This window comes from Gavialis gangeticus, unplaced genomic scaffold, assembly GCF_001723915.1.
Source record: "Gavialis gangeticus isolate Ggan-Ray unplaced genomic scaffold, GavGan_comp1, whole genome shotgun sequence".
Lineage (NCBI taxonomy): Eukaryota > Metazoa > Chordata > Crocodylia > Gavialidae > Gavialis > Gavialis gangeticus.
Genome location: NW_017729000.1, coordinates 16,669,271 through 16,681,632, shown reverse-complemented (window position 1 = coordinate 16,681,632; position 12,362 = coordinate 16,669,271). Strand labels below are relative to the sequence as shown.

The following is a 12,362-nucleotide window of genomic DNA, read 5'->3' as shown; positions in this document are numbered from 1 at the left end:
CACACACATACCCACAGCCCCCAACAAACCCTGTACCCACTCAACCATACCCCCCAATATACAAAACTAAGACTTCATTTTAAGCTATTATACAATCACTTCTACTTACACTATGCAAACACATGTAAATCAGGACAAAAACATTTTTTGAAATCAAATTAATGTATGTTGTAGTAGATGTTTGATTTTTAGAATATAATTTGGGTTTTTTCTGGTTCCAAGATGGCAACCCCCTTGCCAAAAGGAGTACTTCTGGGGGCAAGGGGAATAATTTATGGTGGCAAAGGTCAAGGGTTAGGGGGTGGGACTTCCATGCAGCCCTCAACAGCTTGCCAAAACTCATTAAGTGGCCCTCCAACCAAAATAATTGCCCGCCCCTGGGACAGACCTTAGTATTTTCTATTTCCATAGGCAGAATATGTCAGGCAGGCATGTACAGACAACTCAGCTTACAAGTGATTGCAATTTCTCCTATAAAATTTAGTATTTTATAGGTTCTCATGTATTCCCAGTTTACACTGGCATGACACAATGTGGCACATATCTTTTCTCCAAGGACAAGACATTCATTTCTCAGCAGTCATCAAATACAGCTTACCCATGGTCTGACTGTCCTGTGGGGAGGTGTCCCATACAGGAATCATGTATAATTAGGCATGCATCATAAATGCCGTGCTGAGAAAGCACCACATAGTTGAACGATAAAGGGTTCCTTTATCACGTTAAGGGGGACATCCTCCATTTTAAGACATTCCACGTCTCTCCTTGAACTACCTCAGCCACGTCCATTCCTGACCAGAGGCAGGTGGGGCTAACGGAGAGATGGGGAAACTTGAAAATAACCTTGGATCAGCACACTCCAGGCGGGATGGCTGCAGATCATAGCTGTGCCCCTGCTCCAAACCAGGATGTCACCGCTACAAGGAGCTGAGGCAGAGCTGTGATAGGCAAGGTTGGAAAAGTGTCGCAGGAAAGAAGCCCTAAATTTGCACAATCATCCCCACCAAAACAGATATAGGAATTTGCTTCTTCAGCTGATCCTCTCATTTCACTGGATTCACATTGCCCACTTCATTATCCCCAGCTGTATTCTCTTGTTGCAACATTAGAATATTATTACTACTGGATTTGTACAACGAAAGCCATCTAATTCTATGATTCTCCTGTATTAAATATTGATATCCCGGAGGAATGGCTGAGGCAAGTCCATGTTTGACTTCCCAGAGCTCAAACACATGAGCCAAAGAGAAAGTCTAAATGTAATTATGTCAGTGTTTTTCTAATGATTGAGTAGTGCACTGGGAACAGACATGGGTGTTGTTCCATGAGATGACTATGAAAAATTATTACGGAGCTTTTTATGAGAAGAGCATAAGGAATACTCCTTAATACTTTTCTCCAAATTCCACCTAAAAAGCCTCTGGAAGAAGATGGAAAAATAGATTCAGAGGCTGAAAAAAAAAAAAAGGAATGAAGGAAAAGGCTCTGAAAGCAAAAAGTTTGGTCATATCTCACTACTACTTTTTGTTGCACTCTAAGCGTTTCTGTAAAGTTAGATTGAAATCACGACACCTGGATCCAGGTACCAATCCTTGCCAAATCTAAGGTCCCATTTAAAGCTCATTTAGAGAAAGGTCTAACCGGTCAGGAGAAACTCGGATTCACAAAGGAGGTTCAGGTTCAGGGATCCAGCTCATCTCTGGTGAAGAAGTCAAGTTAAAACCCTGGTGAACAAAGCCCCTTGTTTAACCACAGAACAGGTTTAGATTGTGCCGTGCAGTTGTGAGCTCCCGCACTGCTTTCCAGTAACATGCCCTGAGCTACAGAGACCCCCTCAAGAAGCAGAAGGGATGTGTAGTCCCTAGGGTTCAAACAAACGTTGGCTGCCCCGCTTATACTGGAAACAAAAGCCCATTAGTTATCAGGAGTGGTGGTGCTTTAGCATTGAGGACATCTGTTTAGTCTGAACTGGACAGAGGCCACTAATTTTTTTCATATAAGCCACCAAATAAAGCTGCCGGACTACAAAAAAAAGCTACAACTAGTCTGGTCTGGATGTGAACCAGAAATCTGGTTTGTATCAAGAAGTAAAAGGGGCTTTTATCGCTTAGCAATCCGCTGAACCAGCCAATTGCTCTGGACCCTTAAACAGCATTATTTTTGTGAAGCGAGCAAAAAAGCAATTTATTTTTCAGTGAATTCCATACTGATTTTGAAAGGGAAAATGAAAGGAGTATCACTCATTTGCCATATGTCCCATATTCTTTGCCTGTTATTTTAGAAGTAACAGGAAGGGTTGGTAAACCGCTTGTTACTAGGGACTGGTCAGAGCTGGAAGATTCAGATCCAACTTTTCCATAACCTCGTGTGTGCGCATTGGCCTGGTGGGTGGCCAGTGGGAAAGTCTGGATCAAAGCCAGACTTCTCAAGTTTTTAGGTGCCCAGACCCAGGTGCTCGAGTGAGCACCATCTCTACTCATAACGTGAGGGACCTTGCATGCTCCTAAGCTTCAAGGACTATAGTTTAAAAAGGTTTGCATTCACAGGCCAGATTCAACCTTCCTTTAAACATTTTTTTAGCTAAACTCGGATCCCTAAAAATCTCAGCAGCTCCCTTCACAGCTCAGCGGCTGCCACAGGGCCAAAAGCCTAATTCTGTACTAAGTGACCCACCAGGCAATTTAGTATACTGAACTTCTGGCTTTAAGCTGTGGTTCATTCACATTGTATCCCATCCATCCCTTCAAGCAGTGCCTGTTTGCACTGTTCTTGTTGGGCAAGAGTAGTGAAATGCAGCAGAAACCAGATGTTTCAAATATTGGGTTTCTCTCAGAGCTCAGTGAAGAAACACTCTGGGTTGAGGTTCAGATTCATGTTAATTTATTGGCCTCTTTTCATGTCAATAGCTGAGCATCATATAGTTGAATGAGGAAAACCAACCAGCAACTATGCAATTCACAGTCACCCAAGAAGCTTTCTACACACTCACTTCTAAACCACCCAGCCTGGCAAGCCAGCCCTTAATTCCTTTACAGGCATTTACAAATTGAGAGATTTCAAGGTTAGGGGGAACTAGTATAATACTTTGTTCTGACCTCCTGCACCATACAGCCTATAAACTTTCACCACATGATTTTTGCTTCAACACATAAAACAATACACAGCTAAAACTATGCACAATAACTTTCCAGTTTGCTTTGAATATTAGTAATTTAATGTCTCAGTCTAGTCCCCCGCACATCCTGCCACATATAGTACAGCTGTATCTCTTTTATAATGTACAACTTGTTGCTAAGAGGATGAGGTTTATAATATAGTTAAAACAGAAAATAATTAAGTATTCCTATGTCTGAATTTACAATACTTTTGTCTTTATTTTGTCTATAACTCGACTTCTGTATAAACAGTAAATATAAGGAGTCCAGTATATGAATGATAACTTGGTTTCATGAGACTTCAGAATTAGCTTTTATACCAGAAAAAATCAGGTAAGTTTGCAAAAGCTTGGAGTAAATATAGAAACTCTTGGGTCACTATGCATATCAGTCCACAAAACTTTCTAAAGTTGGCTAATTGCTAATGCTAATATATTTCTGTCTGCACATCAAGCTGCCATTGAGTATGCAATATACATTGGAAAAATTTAGTGCTGAGAAAATTAGAGGCAGATGGACCTGTCTCTCACTGCAAGTTTTCCCGGACAGAGTGGTCAAGCAATAAAAACAGAACAGCAAGCCTACACACTACATAGTCAATAAAGTTTCTTCAACTTCTGATTAAAATTTACAGGTGTGGCATGTGCTAATCTAATGCCCATTACTGCAAACTTAGGGCTCTTACCAGCATTTCTGCTTCAAAGGGTTGTGTAATGTCCAGTTCTTGCAGGCTTCAAAATGCTTTTTGTTTTCAACCTTACATTTGGTCTCAGTGCTCCCAAGGATCTTAGACAGTAAAAGATGCTGAAAGTTGCTCACAGCGTTTAAAGTCAGGAGAACCATTCGATTCTTGAGTCTGACCTCCTGCCTACCACAGGCCATCAGCATCACCCACTGCCCCTTACTGAGCCCAATAACTTGGATTTGGCTAAAGCAGTTCTGCCAAAAGTGCATCTGATTTGGATTGGGAGCCATCCAGAGCCATCAAGAATCCACTGTTTCCTTTTTACCTTGTTTCACTGGTGAAATCACACTCACTGGTAAATTTGCCTCTGCTTTCCAATTTGAATTCATCTGGCTTCAGCGTCCGGCCATTGGTTCTTGTTATGCCTTTCTCTGCTGGGTTAGCAAGCCTGTTAGTCCCCAGCATTTCCTCCCTTCGAATGCCTTTATACATTTTAAATCGAGGCATGACTCAATCTTCTTTGTGATAAGATATAAATAGATGGAACTGTGTAAAGCTCTTACTGCAAGGTGCAGTCACCAGTCTTTGAATCATTTGTACAGTTCTTTTTTCTGCCATCCCCAATTTTTCAACCTCCCTTTTGATATAAGGCACCGGAACTGCAAGCTGTCTTCCAGCAGCGGTCTCACCACTGCACACAGATAAAATCAGCCCTTTCACTCACTACAAAGCCTGGCTGCTAAGCCAGGTAGCTTAAATCCCATTTTTACAGGACTAAGTATGCCTAAATTTAGATACTAACTTTTCATGAAAGCTTATACAGGCCTTTCTATGCATGTGTGCCATGAAGAATAATATTCCCAGAACATGTACATTCAGAGCTGCCTACGAACAATGTCAGCTTATCAGCTTTATTGACCAAAGGCTGTGCTGCAGAACAGGTATCGCACGGGGAACAGCTGGGCCTGTGGGGAACCCACATCCTGCCTCACTCCTATTAGAAATTAGAAGAGGTCAGAATCACTGTTAGAGGTCGAAAGATAGCTCACTCTCAAGGTCCATGCAGGGCCAGAGTCTGAACTGAAGTAAAGCCACACATTTGTTCCACTTGAAGACTTGGCTCTGATGAGCCTGACAACATGGGTGCCAACTGCTGTGTGTGATAGACACATGAGTCCAGCATTAATTAGACTCACCCCACCATCTCAGTGCATATACCAGAGACCAAACAGGTGTACCTTGCAGCTGCCGCCAATCTGAGCTATACCCAAATAAATGCCAGCAAATGAAAACACTACTGATCTCCTGAGCAATCCCTTGATATACCTGGTTTTTGTTCCGTTTTGAACCACTCCTGTGGGTTATCACAGCAGAGGCATGACGCAGTATGTGCTATCGAGCGTACAACATGTTGCAATATCTAGTCAGGGTAAGCCCTGGGCGGAGTACAAGTTACTGAGCTTCCTGCCTCTTGTGGGTTGAGATCAGACATTGTGTGTTTTTGCTGTGTTTTTTTGGAGGGTGTAATTTTAGCATGTGTGTCAATAGAAAAAGGAACAAAAACATTTAATATGATAAATATAAACAAAAAAAAAGAAATGTCTCGATGAGCCTGGCTACAGCCAATGGGAAAGTGAGGAACTGACCAAAGCCCCCTCCCTCTTCGGGAATATCAGCACTTAAAGCCCTACCTTCAAGAATGTGTCACTGCCTTAAACATCAGTCGCTGTATGAATCACCTTGGGAACCCGTGGCAAAACAATTACCTGTGATATAGGCCACCTCAGTGGATCCTCCAGGCAGGTCCTGGTTCCTTCCTTTCCCCTTTCAAAAAGTGTGACTACAATAAGCGTGCTGCACACTTTGTTGCTATTACTGCTATAAGCCTGCTGAATTTCTTACAGCCCTGAAGTCCTGCCGCCAGGAGAGGCTGAGAGATGGCTGAAGGGAAAATAACAACTTTCACCGCTCTGACGGAAAAATTCAACCTTCCCTTGGGGAATTACAAGAAACCCAAACTCCTGTACTGCAGCAATGGGGGCCACTTCTTGAGGATACTTCCAGATGGCAAGGTAGATGGCACAAGGGACCGAAGCGACCAACACAGTAAGCAAATCAGAAATGTGCTCTTGACTCGGCTCTTACTTCCCTTGTGGACCTAGGGCTACCTGTATCTTACTGCCCCTTTCTCTCGGGGAGGCTGGTCTTACCCATCAGCTGCTTTTCCCGTCAGGGAAAGACAGGCAGTCTGTGCCAGGTTCACTCCTCTCCCCATGGCTGCGCACCAGCCAATGGCTCAGCATTTGAAACAAAGAAGGTGGCTCTGTATATACACTGATAGGCAGTACATGCAGCACCTCACATTTATGAAAGAGTAAGATAGGAATGAAGTCATGGGGGGGGGACAACAGCCAGAGAGACAGCATTTCAGTCTGTCCTGAACAGCCGAACTACACACAGCCAGGTTGCAAAAGGTGTTAGCAACCAGGAGAAAGACGTATAGGAAGATCCTCACAGCCTACATCCAGGCTCTGCAGTCAGGCATAAATCTATTATATCTTTGCATTTACTGCAGCCTAGAAATTTCGGCACAGTAGTGGGATTGTGAGGAACCAGTTTTCCCAGGCGGTGTGTCACAGCTGTGCTTCTTTGCAAGTTAAGTCATCTTTTGGAGCAAGAGCCGAGGCCCAGATTCCTCAGTGTGGAATGTATTTTATCTGTATGTTTTGCCCAGAATGTGCTCGTGTCTTTGGGTAGCCTTCCCTTTCCCTTATGTAGCAAAAGCACAGTGCATTCCTGTGGGACGTGCAAGCTCCCCAGTGGAAAGATTCGGCCAAAAAAAAAAAGGAGTTCTTCAGTGATAGATTGTTTAACAAAATTAGTTAATTTCTTTCTGAAAGCAATTGCTAAATCTATACTGAACATGTGTGTTTTATGTGTTTATGCAGCCTCCCCTGTCATAGAGAGCAGGCATGGTACCATTGTTACCACGTCTAAGCGAAACATTAGACAGACTTAATCGGTTAGCAGAGTCCCCACCTGTGACTAGATTCTTTTCATTTCTTTCCTCCCCTATCTCTTACTAGGGTCAACACAAGAACCAGATGTAGTGTAGTCCCTAGAAAGCCTCTCCAGCAGACAGCAAAGAGATGAATCCCTTGCCAAGCCACTAAAGCAGAGAGGGCATTTTCACACGTGCTGCAGGGATGGGGGGGCACCTGGAGCATCTCGTGTATCAGCATTCCCATGCTTCAAAATGGTAGCAGAGGTGCTTTATCTAAAGCTCACCTAATGAGCTTTAGCTAAAGCGCATCCGCCATTTTGAAGCTCGGGGGCGCTGATACAAGAGACACGGAGGCTGGCTGGAGTGCACTAATAATCATGCTCCGATATGCAGCAATAACAGTGTCGGAGCAGCCTCCCAGAATGTGTACAGGCACGCAGAGAGACTCTTCAGGTACAGGTCCCCGTTTGTCTTGAAGTTTGCAGTTTCTAGTATTCACTTCCATCTTCAGAGATAAGGGCCTTTCAGATTTTTAAGGCTGTGTTAGTATGCTGCTCCAGCAAACTGCTAAGGCTCTTCCAGTTTGATCACAGAGGTTATGTCCTAGGGCTGCTTCAAGAAGAGCCTTTCTGTGCTCCAAGTCAGTACTAGAAGTGGGCTCGACTTGCACGATTTAGATTTGAACTTCACCAAAGCTAGAAGCTATTCAGGTACAAATTCTCTCATCAGGCCATCTCAGGTCATTAAAGAAACAATACTTTGCTTGTGAATGCAGTGGATTAATGACGCAGAAGGCCCCTTCCAGTGCTATGTTCCTAATATCACAATAGGAGAGAAACTCTTGTGCCACTAGAAGTGGTCTTCACAGGACGCTTGAAAAGGGCCTCGAAACAATCTGCGACAAATTAATTCCAGGACCCAAACCGAGGTCACTGTGTTCTGCTTACCTGATACCTCCCTGCAGTCTCCATTGGGTGCAGAACTATTCATTACTTCCAGTCCTCCCCTGCTATCTCTGACTGCTGTGCACTGTCATACAGTGATGAACATCATTCTGGTGGCAGCTGCATTTCAGTTGTGGATGAAGGGGTCTCTGCCTGTAGACTGAACAGGAGTTAAATTGTTAAAGTGATCCTTTGACGGGGAGGTACAATATATTGTTGGTGCTATAGGTAACCTTTTTTTTTTTATTGAGACAAGAAAGAAATACGGTTTTCTTTGGTTCCATTATTCATTCATTGGGGAGCATGTCAAAATACTATTTCAGCAATATCAGGTCATGGAAAGATTACAGCCCTTGGACAAATTCAGTCACTGCTTGCAAGGGTTTAAAGGTCAATAATGCATTCCTGCCGCTGACTTCATTTTCCTCACATCGGCATATAGGTCTGGTCTCTCATATACTTGCACCGTGGAGTATTTGCACAGTTCCAGGCCTGTGTAAAATTACTATTTCTTTATGAATCACATACACGGCATGTGTGCTTCCAGTGACTCCTGTAGTTTCCACCCATCTTGCCATAAACGTTTCTCTTCCCAGCCTCTTGGGAGCATTCAGCTCCATTGTCTCCACATTGCCATCCTCATGAGATGCATGAGAGACCTTTAAGGAAGCCAAAGTGCTGTCTTTTTAGACGTTCAGAGTGCTCTCTTCCAGAGCTTTAATAAATAAGGGTAAAAACTTCTCCATATTTTATAGGAATAGTCTCATGCCAGCAGTATTCTTGCTACCTTCCACCTCAGAGGTGGTTACATTTCACTGGCACTATGGATGTAAATGTGTTTAAAATTACGAAGATTCTTCAGGATGAAAACTCATATAACTATAAAGTGCTGTTGCCAAGACTTTCAAACCACCTTTCTCTTCTTCCATGTCCAAACTATGTATTTCTTTTAGTTTTGCTTTGTAAAGTTCTATGGGATATGTGATGTATAAGGAGCATTACACACGCATGTGCGCACACACACCCCAACCAAATGCTATTCATTTCATTTAAGCTAGGAGAGACTCAATCAATGGAATACACTCACATCTCTCACATTTTTCTCATCTCCTATATCTGTTAAGGAGTCCAGTCCAGTTCCTGGGTAAGAAATACCAAAGCCAGATTTGTGGGCCTGGCCAAAGTGTGCTTGGTGCAGTATGCAAGAAGAGATACTAGGTGACCCTAAGCTAATGTTTTACTCCCCCATCTGGGGACACAAGTTCTTCCCTAAGCTCACTGGCAAGAGTGGTCAGTCCTTCGGGGACCATATACCAGACGGCAGTTGCTGGGGTGCAAAGTGATCTGCTTACATATCCTCTCACTTCTGACGCACCATGGCATGGCTCCTGACCCTGTGACGCAGCTCTTATGCCAGGAAGAGTTGGAGCAGGGGACACAGAGCTTGCTACACAGTCATTATATCATGTGGAGATTCTGCTAGTGCAGAAAAATCTCCAGCTACTATTACATTAAGGCCATTTTCTGCCTCATCTGTGATGCCTGATCAACTAGTCAGGTCCAGCCCTCAAACTCTAGAGCAGCGGGGGGCCAATCTTCTTACCAGAGATGCCACTGATTAAGCCTCATGCCCTCTCTGAGTGCCACTCTGAACCCCTTCCCTAGCCCCATCTTTTGTTTCTGCTCCCTGCCCTGTGCTTCCTGCTAAATCTACTGCTCTGCTTTCTGCTTCTTGCCCCATGGAATCCTGTGCTGCCTGCCCCCTACCCAGCCTGCCACATGACATCACAGAGCCTGGCCATGGCACAGGTTGGCCACCCCTTCTCTAGGGCTAGGGACAGACGTTCAAAAAGCCCAAGCCTGAATTGATTCACTCTTTACAGGTTAGTCTAAGTGGCACAGCTTAAAGTGATTAATAACTGGACATTCTCTGTTAAAATGGGAAATGCAGCCACATTCCTGCAGTGGCTCAAGCCAGAAGCTGGGGCGTGCTAGAGCATGCCTGCCAGCCACTGCCAAAGGAGAGGGAAGAGAGATGCCCTCCAAGGCTCTCACCACCCCCCTGCTGGAGTGGAGGGGGCATTACCAGGCACCAGCCCAGGCTAGCACAACACAGGGGCAGCTGCTGCCAGACTGAGGAGTGAGAATCGGGAAAAAGTCCTTTCTCTAAAGCGAGCATGTATTGAACACAGCAATTTGCAAAGCATACAACAAAAACTACCAAATTCTTGGTAGAAACTACCAAAAGGAACTACCAAAAATCTTCGCCTAAGCTAAGATACAGCCCCGTAAAACACAGCATACACAACTTAATTTAACTTAAAATGTAAACCAGTAAGACAAGAATTAGTCTTACTAATCCTGAGGGCAGAGTGTCTGCTTACAGCCAGGCATTCAGAAAGGCTTTGTTTAGGTATTCCCACCTTTTACATGTTCCGCTTTATAGTGTAAATGTAGCTATCTTCATTCTTTCGTGAAGCTGTTTGCAACTTCCCTTAACTACATCTCCAGCACGTGTGATGATTGTCAGGTCTTTCCCAACACTTCCCACGTCTCAGCCTGGCCCTGCAGGTCTTAGCTCTGGGCTCACAGGTGCAAGGGCTTAGATCTACACACAGGGAACTAGGTTGCCTCTCTCCTCCACCCTCTTCACCCTGCTCTGGGACACACTGTAGAATTAATCCCCTCCCTGCCTGGCTGCAGGCAAGCCTCAGAGACTGCAGCCAAACCCCTGGGGGTTTGGGGGAGAGAGGGAACAGAGGAAGGAATTAACTCTGTCCCTGCCTGGCTGCAGTCAAGCCATGGAGGTGAGGCTGGGGCTGGCAGACGCCAGCTGCGGTCCCCAGGGTTTGTCAGCAGAAGGGGTGGGAGAGAGGGGAAGGAAGAATTTGCCTCAGGGACCATGGCAGGCCAGCATCTGGCCATACCCTGCCCCTGCTGTGGCTAGAAAGCAGAGGGGAGGGGCCAGCCCAGGTCACTGGAGCAGAGCTCTGCCCAGCCCAGAGAGCATGCTGGGATGCTGGGCGGGTCTGGTTTAACTTAAACCAGCAAGGGATCTGGGACAGACCCCTCATAAACTGGTTTGAGCCAAATCAGTTAAGTCTGATACTACATTCAACCAGGTTCATCTCAAACCAGTTTCGGATATTTTCAAACTGGTTTATGTGCATTGAATGTCTGTTCTGTTACAGGTTTAAACGAGTTTCTGATCACTTAAACTGGTTTATGCATAATGTCTGTCCCTAGCCTAGAAGACTCCTTAGTCCACAACTCCTAACAGCCCAGTGCTGAACTTATCTGTTTAAACTATTCAGCAACAACTGTGAGCTCTGCAGAACCACTGGTTCAGCTGAAAACTGTTTAGATATAAAACAGAAAATAGCCATGTAAGGGGGGAAAAAAGATGAACAGAAATTCAAAGGGTTCAGTTTGGAAGACTTGGGCTCTTAGAGCTATTACATTTTCAATGCTTGGGAGGCTTTCATTTTTTTAAATCAGTGCCAGAGGAGGACTGGGCAGGCAGAGATGGGGAAAGTAGGAGTATAGCAAACCTCCCTCTTAAGGTGGTCTGGGACTGTGGAAGTGGAGTGCCACACCTATCACTGGAACATGCAAAGGACTGAATTTGCAGGAGGGATCTTTTCTGTTACACATGCACACTGTACTTCTGGACATTTACTGGAATATAACTGGACTCCATGCTGCAGCCATCTCTGGCTAAAAGATGGCTTGGGAGCAGCCAGATGTGCTTCACAAACTCTAAGAAAAGCACTTATATTTTAACCAGAGGCATGTATGGTTTTTCCCTCCTCCCCCAACACAGCCTTTTTTTTTTTTTTTTTGGTGGAAGGAAGTTTGTGAGAGAGTTTTATGATTAAAACTCATTCACACACACACACACACACCCTTGGAGGACTGAATGAAAATGACCTCACTCTTGAGTAAACACAGTAAGGGACTGGATGTCGCTAACTGAGAATAAACCGGGCACACAAGCTTTCTCAAAGCTCGTCCAGGGCCAGTAGGCGAGACAGCAAGCCTGGGCTGCTCTATGGCAGGCAGGAGTACAGGGACAACAACTGCAAGTTCAGGTGCTGATGGGCCATATGCACTGAAACAGGCTTCTCTACACTGTTTTGGCGCTGAGGTTTGTGTCTAAGAAGTACATGCTGCAGCCCCCTCTGAGGCACAGCAAGGCTAGGCTCCCAAGAGAAGCAGCAAACCATGGCATAAGTCAACAGGTTTCCTGGGAATATATATCTAAAAAAGGCAACACATTGATTTAAAGGTAAGTGTCTGCCCAAAACCAATAAAGACAAGAGAGATGCTGAGGCCCAGTGATCACTACAATTGTTTGCAGATCTGCTGAGGCACAAGTACAGGAGCACAAAGCATACGGCTACCTAGCCGGCCACCCAGTGCTATGCCCTCTACGTACTAGGTTATTTTTGCGTACCTGCCTATGTCTCAGTCAACACTGTCTGAAAACTGATGTCTTCAGATTAAGGCTGCATCATTTGACCCCAGTACTCTTTCCTGCCACGGCGGGGGGGGGGGGGGGGGGGGGGGGGGGG

General features: G+C 44.9%; 1 protein-coding gene and 1 long non-coding RNA gene across 6 annotated transcripts in view; one reads left to right on the top strand and one right to left on the bottom strand.

The window, feature by feature from the left end:
* LOC109289996 overlaps positions 1-9,461 on the bottom strand; it is a 71,026-nt gene extending 61,565 nt beyond the window's left edge. Inside the window, exon 1 of the long non-coding RNA XR_002095480.1 lies at positions 7,792-9,461. This is a non-coding gene — a long non-coding RNA (uncharacterized LOC109289996). The remainder of the gene's footprint in view (positions 1-7,791) is intronic.
* The window catches only part of FGF1 (fibroblast growth factor 1), a 117,385-nt gene that overhangs the window by 93,027 nt on the left and 11,996 nt on the right, over positions 1-12,362 (top strand). For all 5 annotated transcript variants that reach the window (XM_019506361.1, XM_019506358.1, XM_019506360.1 and 2 more), the window contains one exon: positions 5,745-5,946. In XM_019506361.1, the coding sequence (XP_019361906.1) occupies positions 5,778-5,946 (169 nt within the window). In that variant the 5' untranslated portion in view covers positions 5,745-5,777. The remainder of the gene's footprint in view (positions 1-5,744; positions 5,947-12,362) is intronic.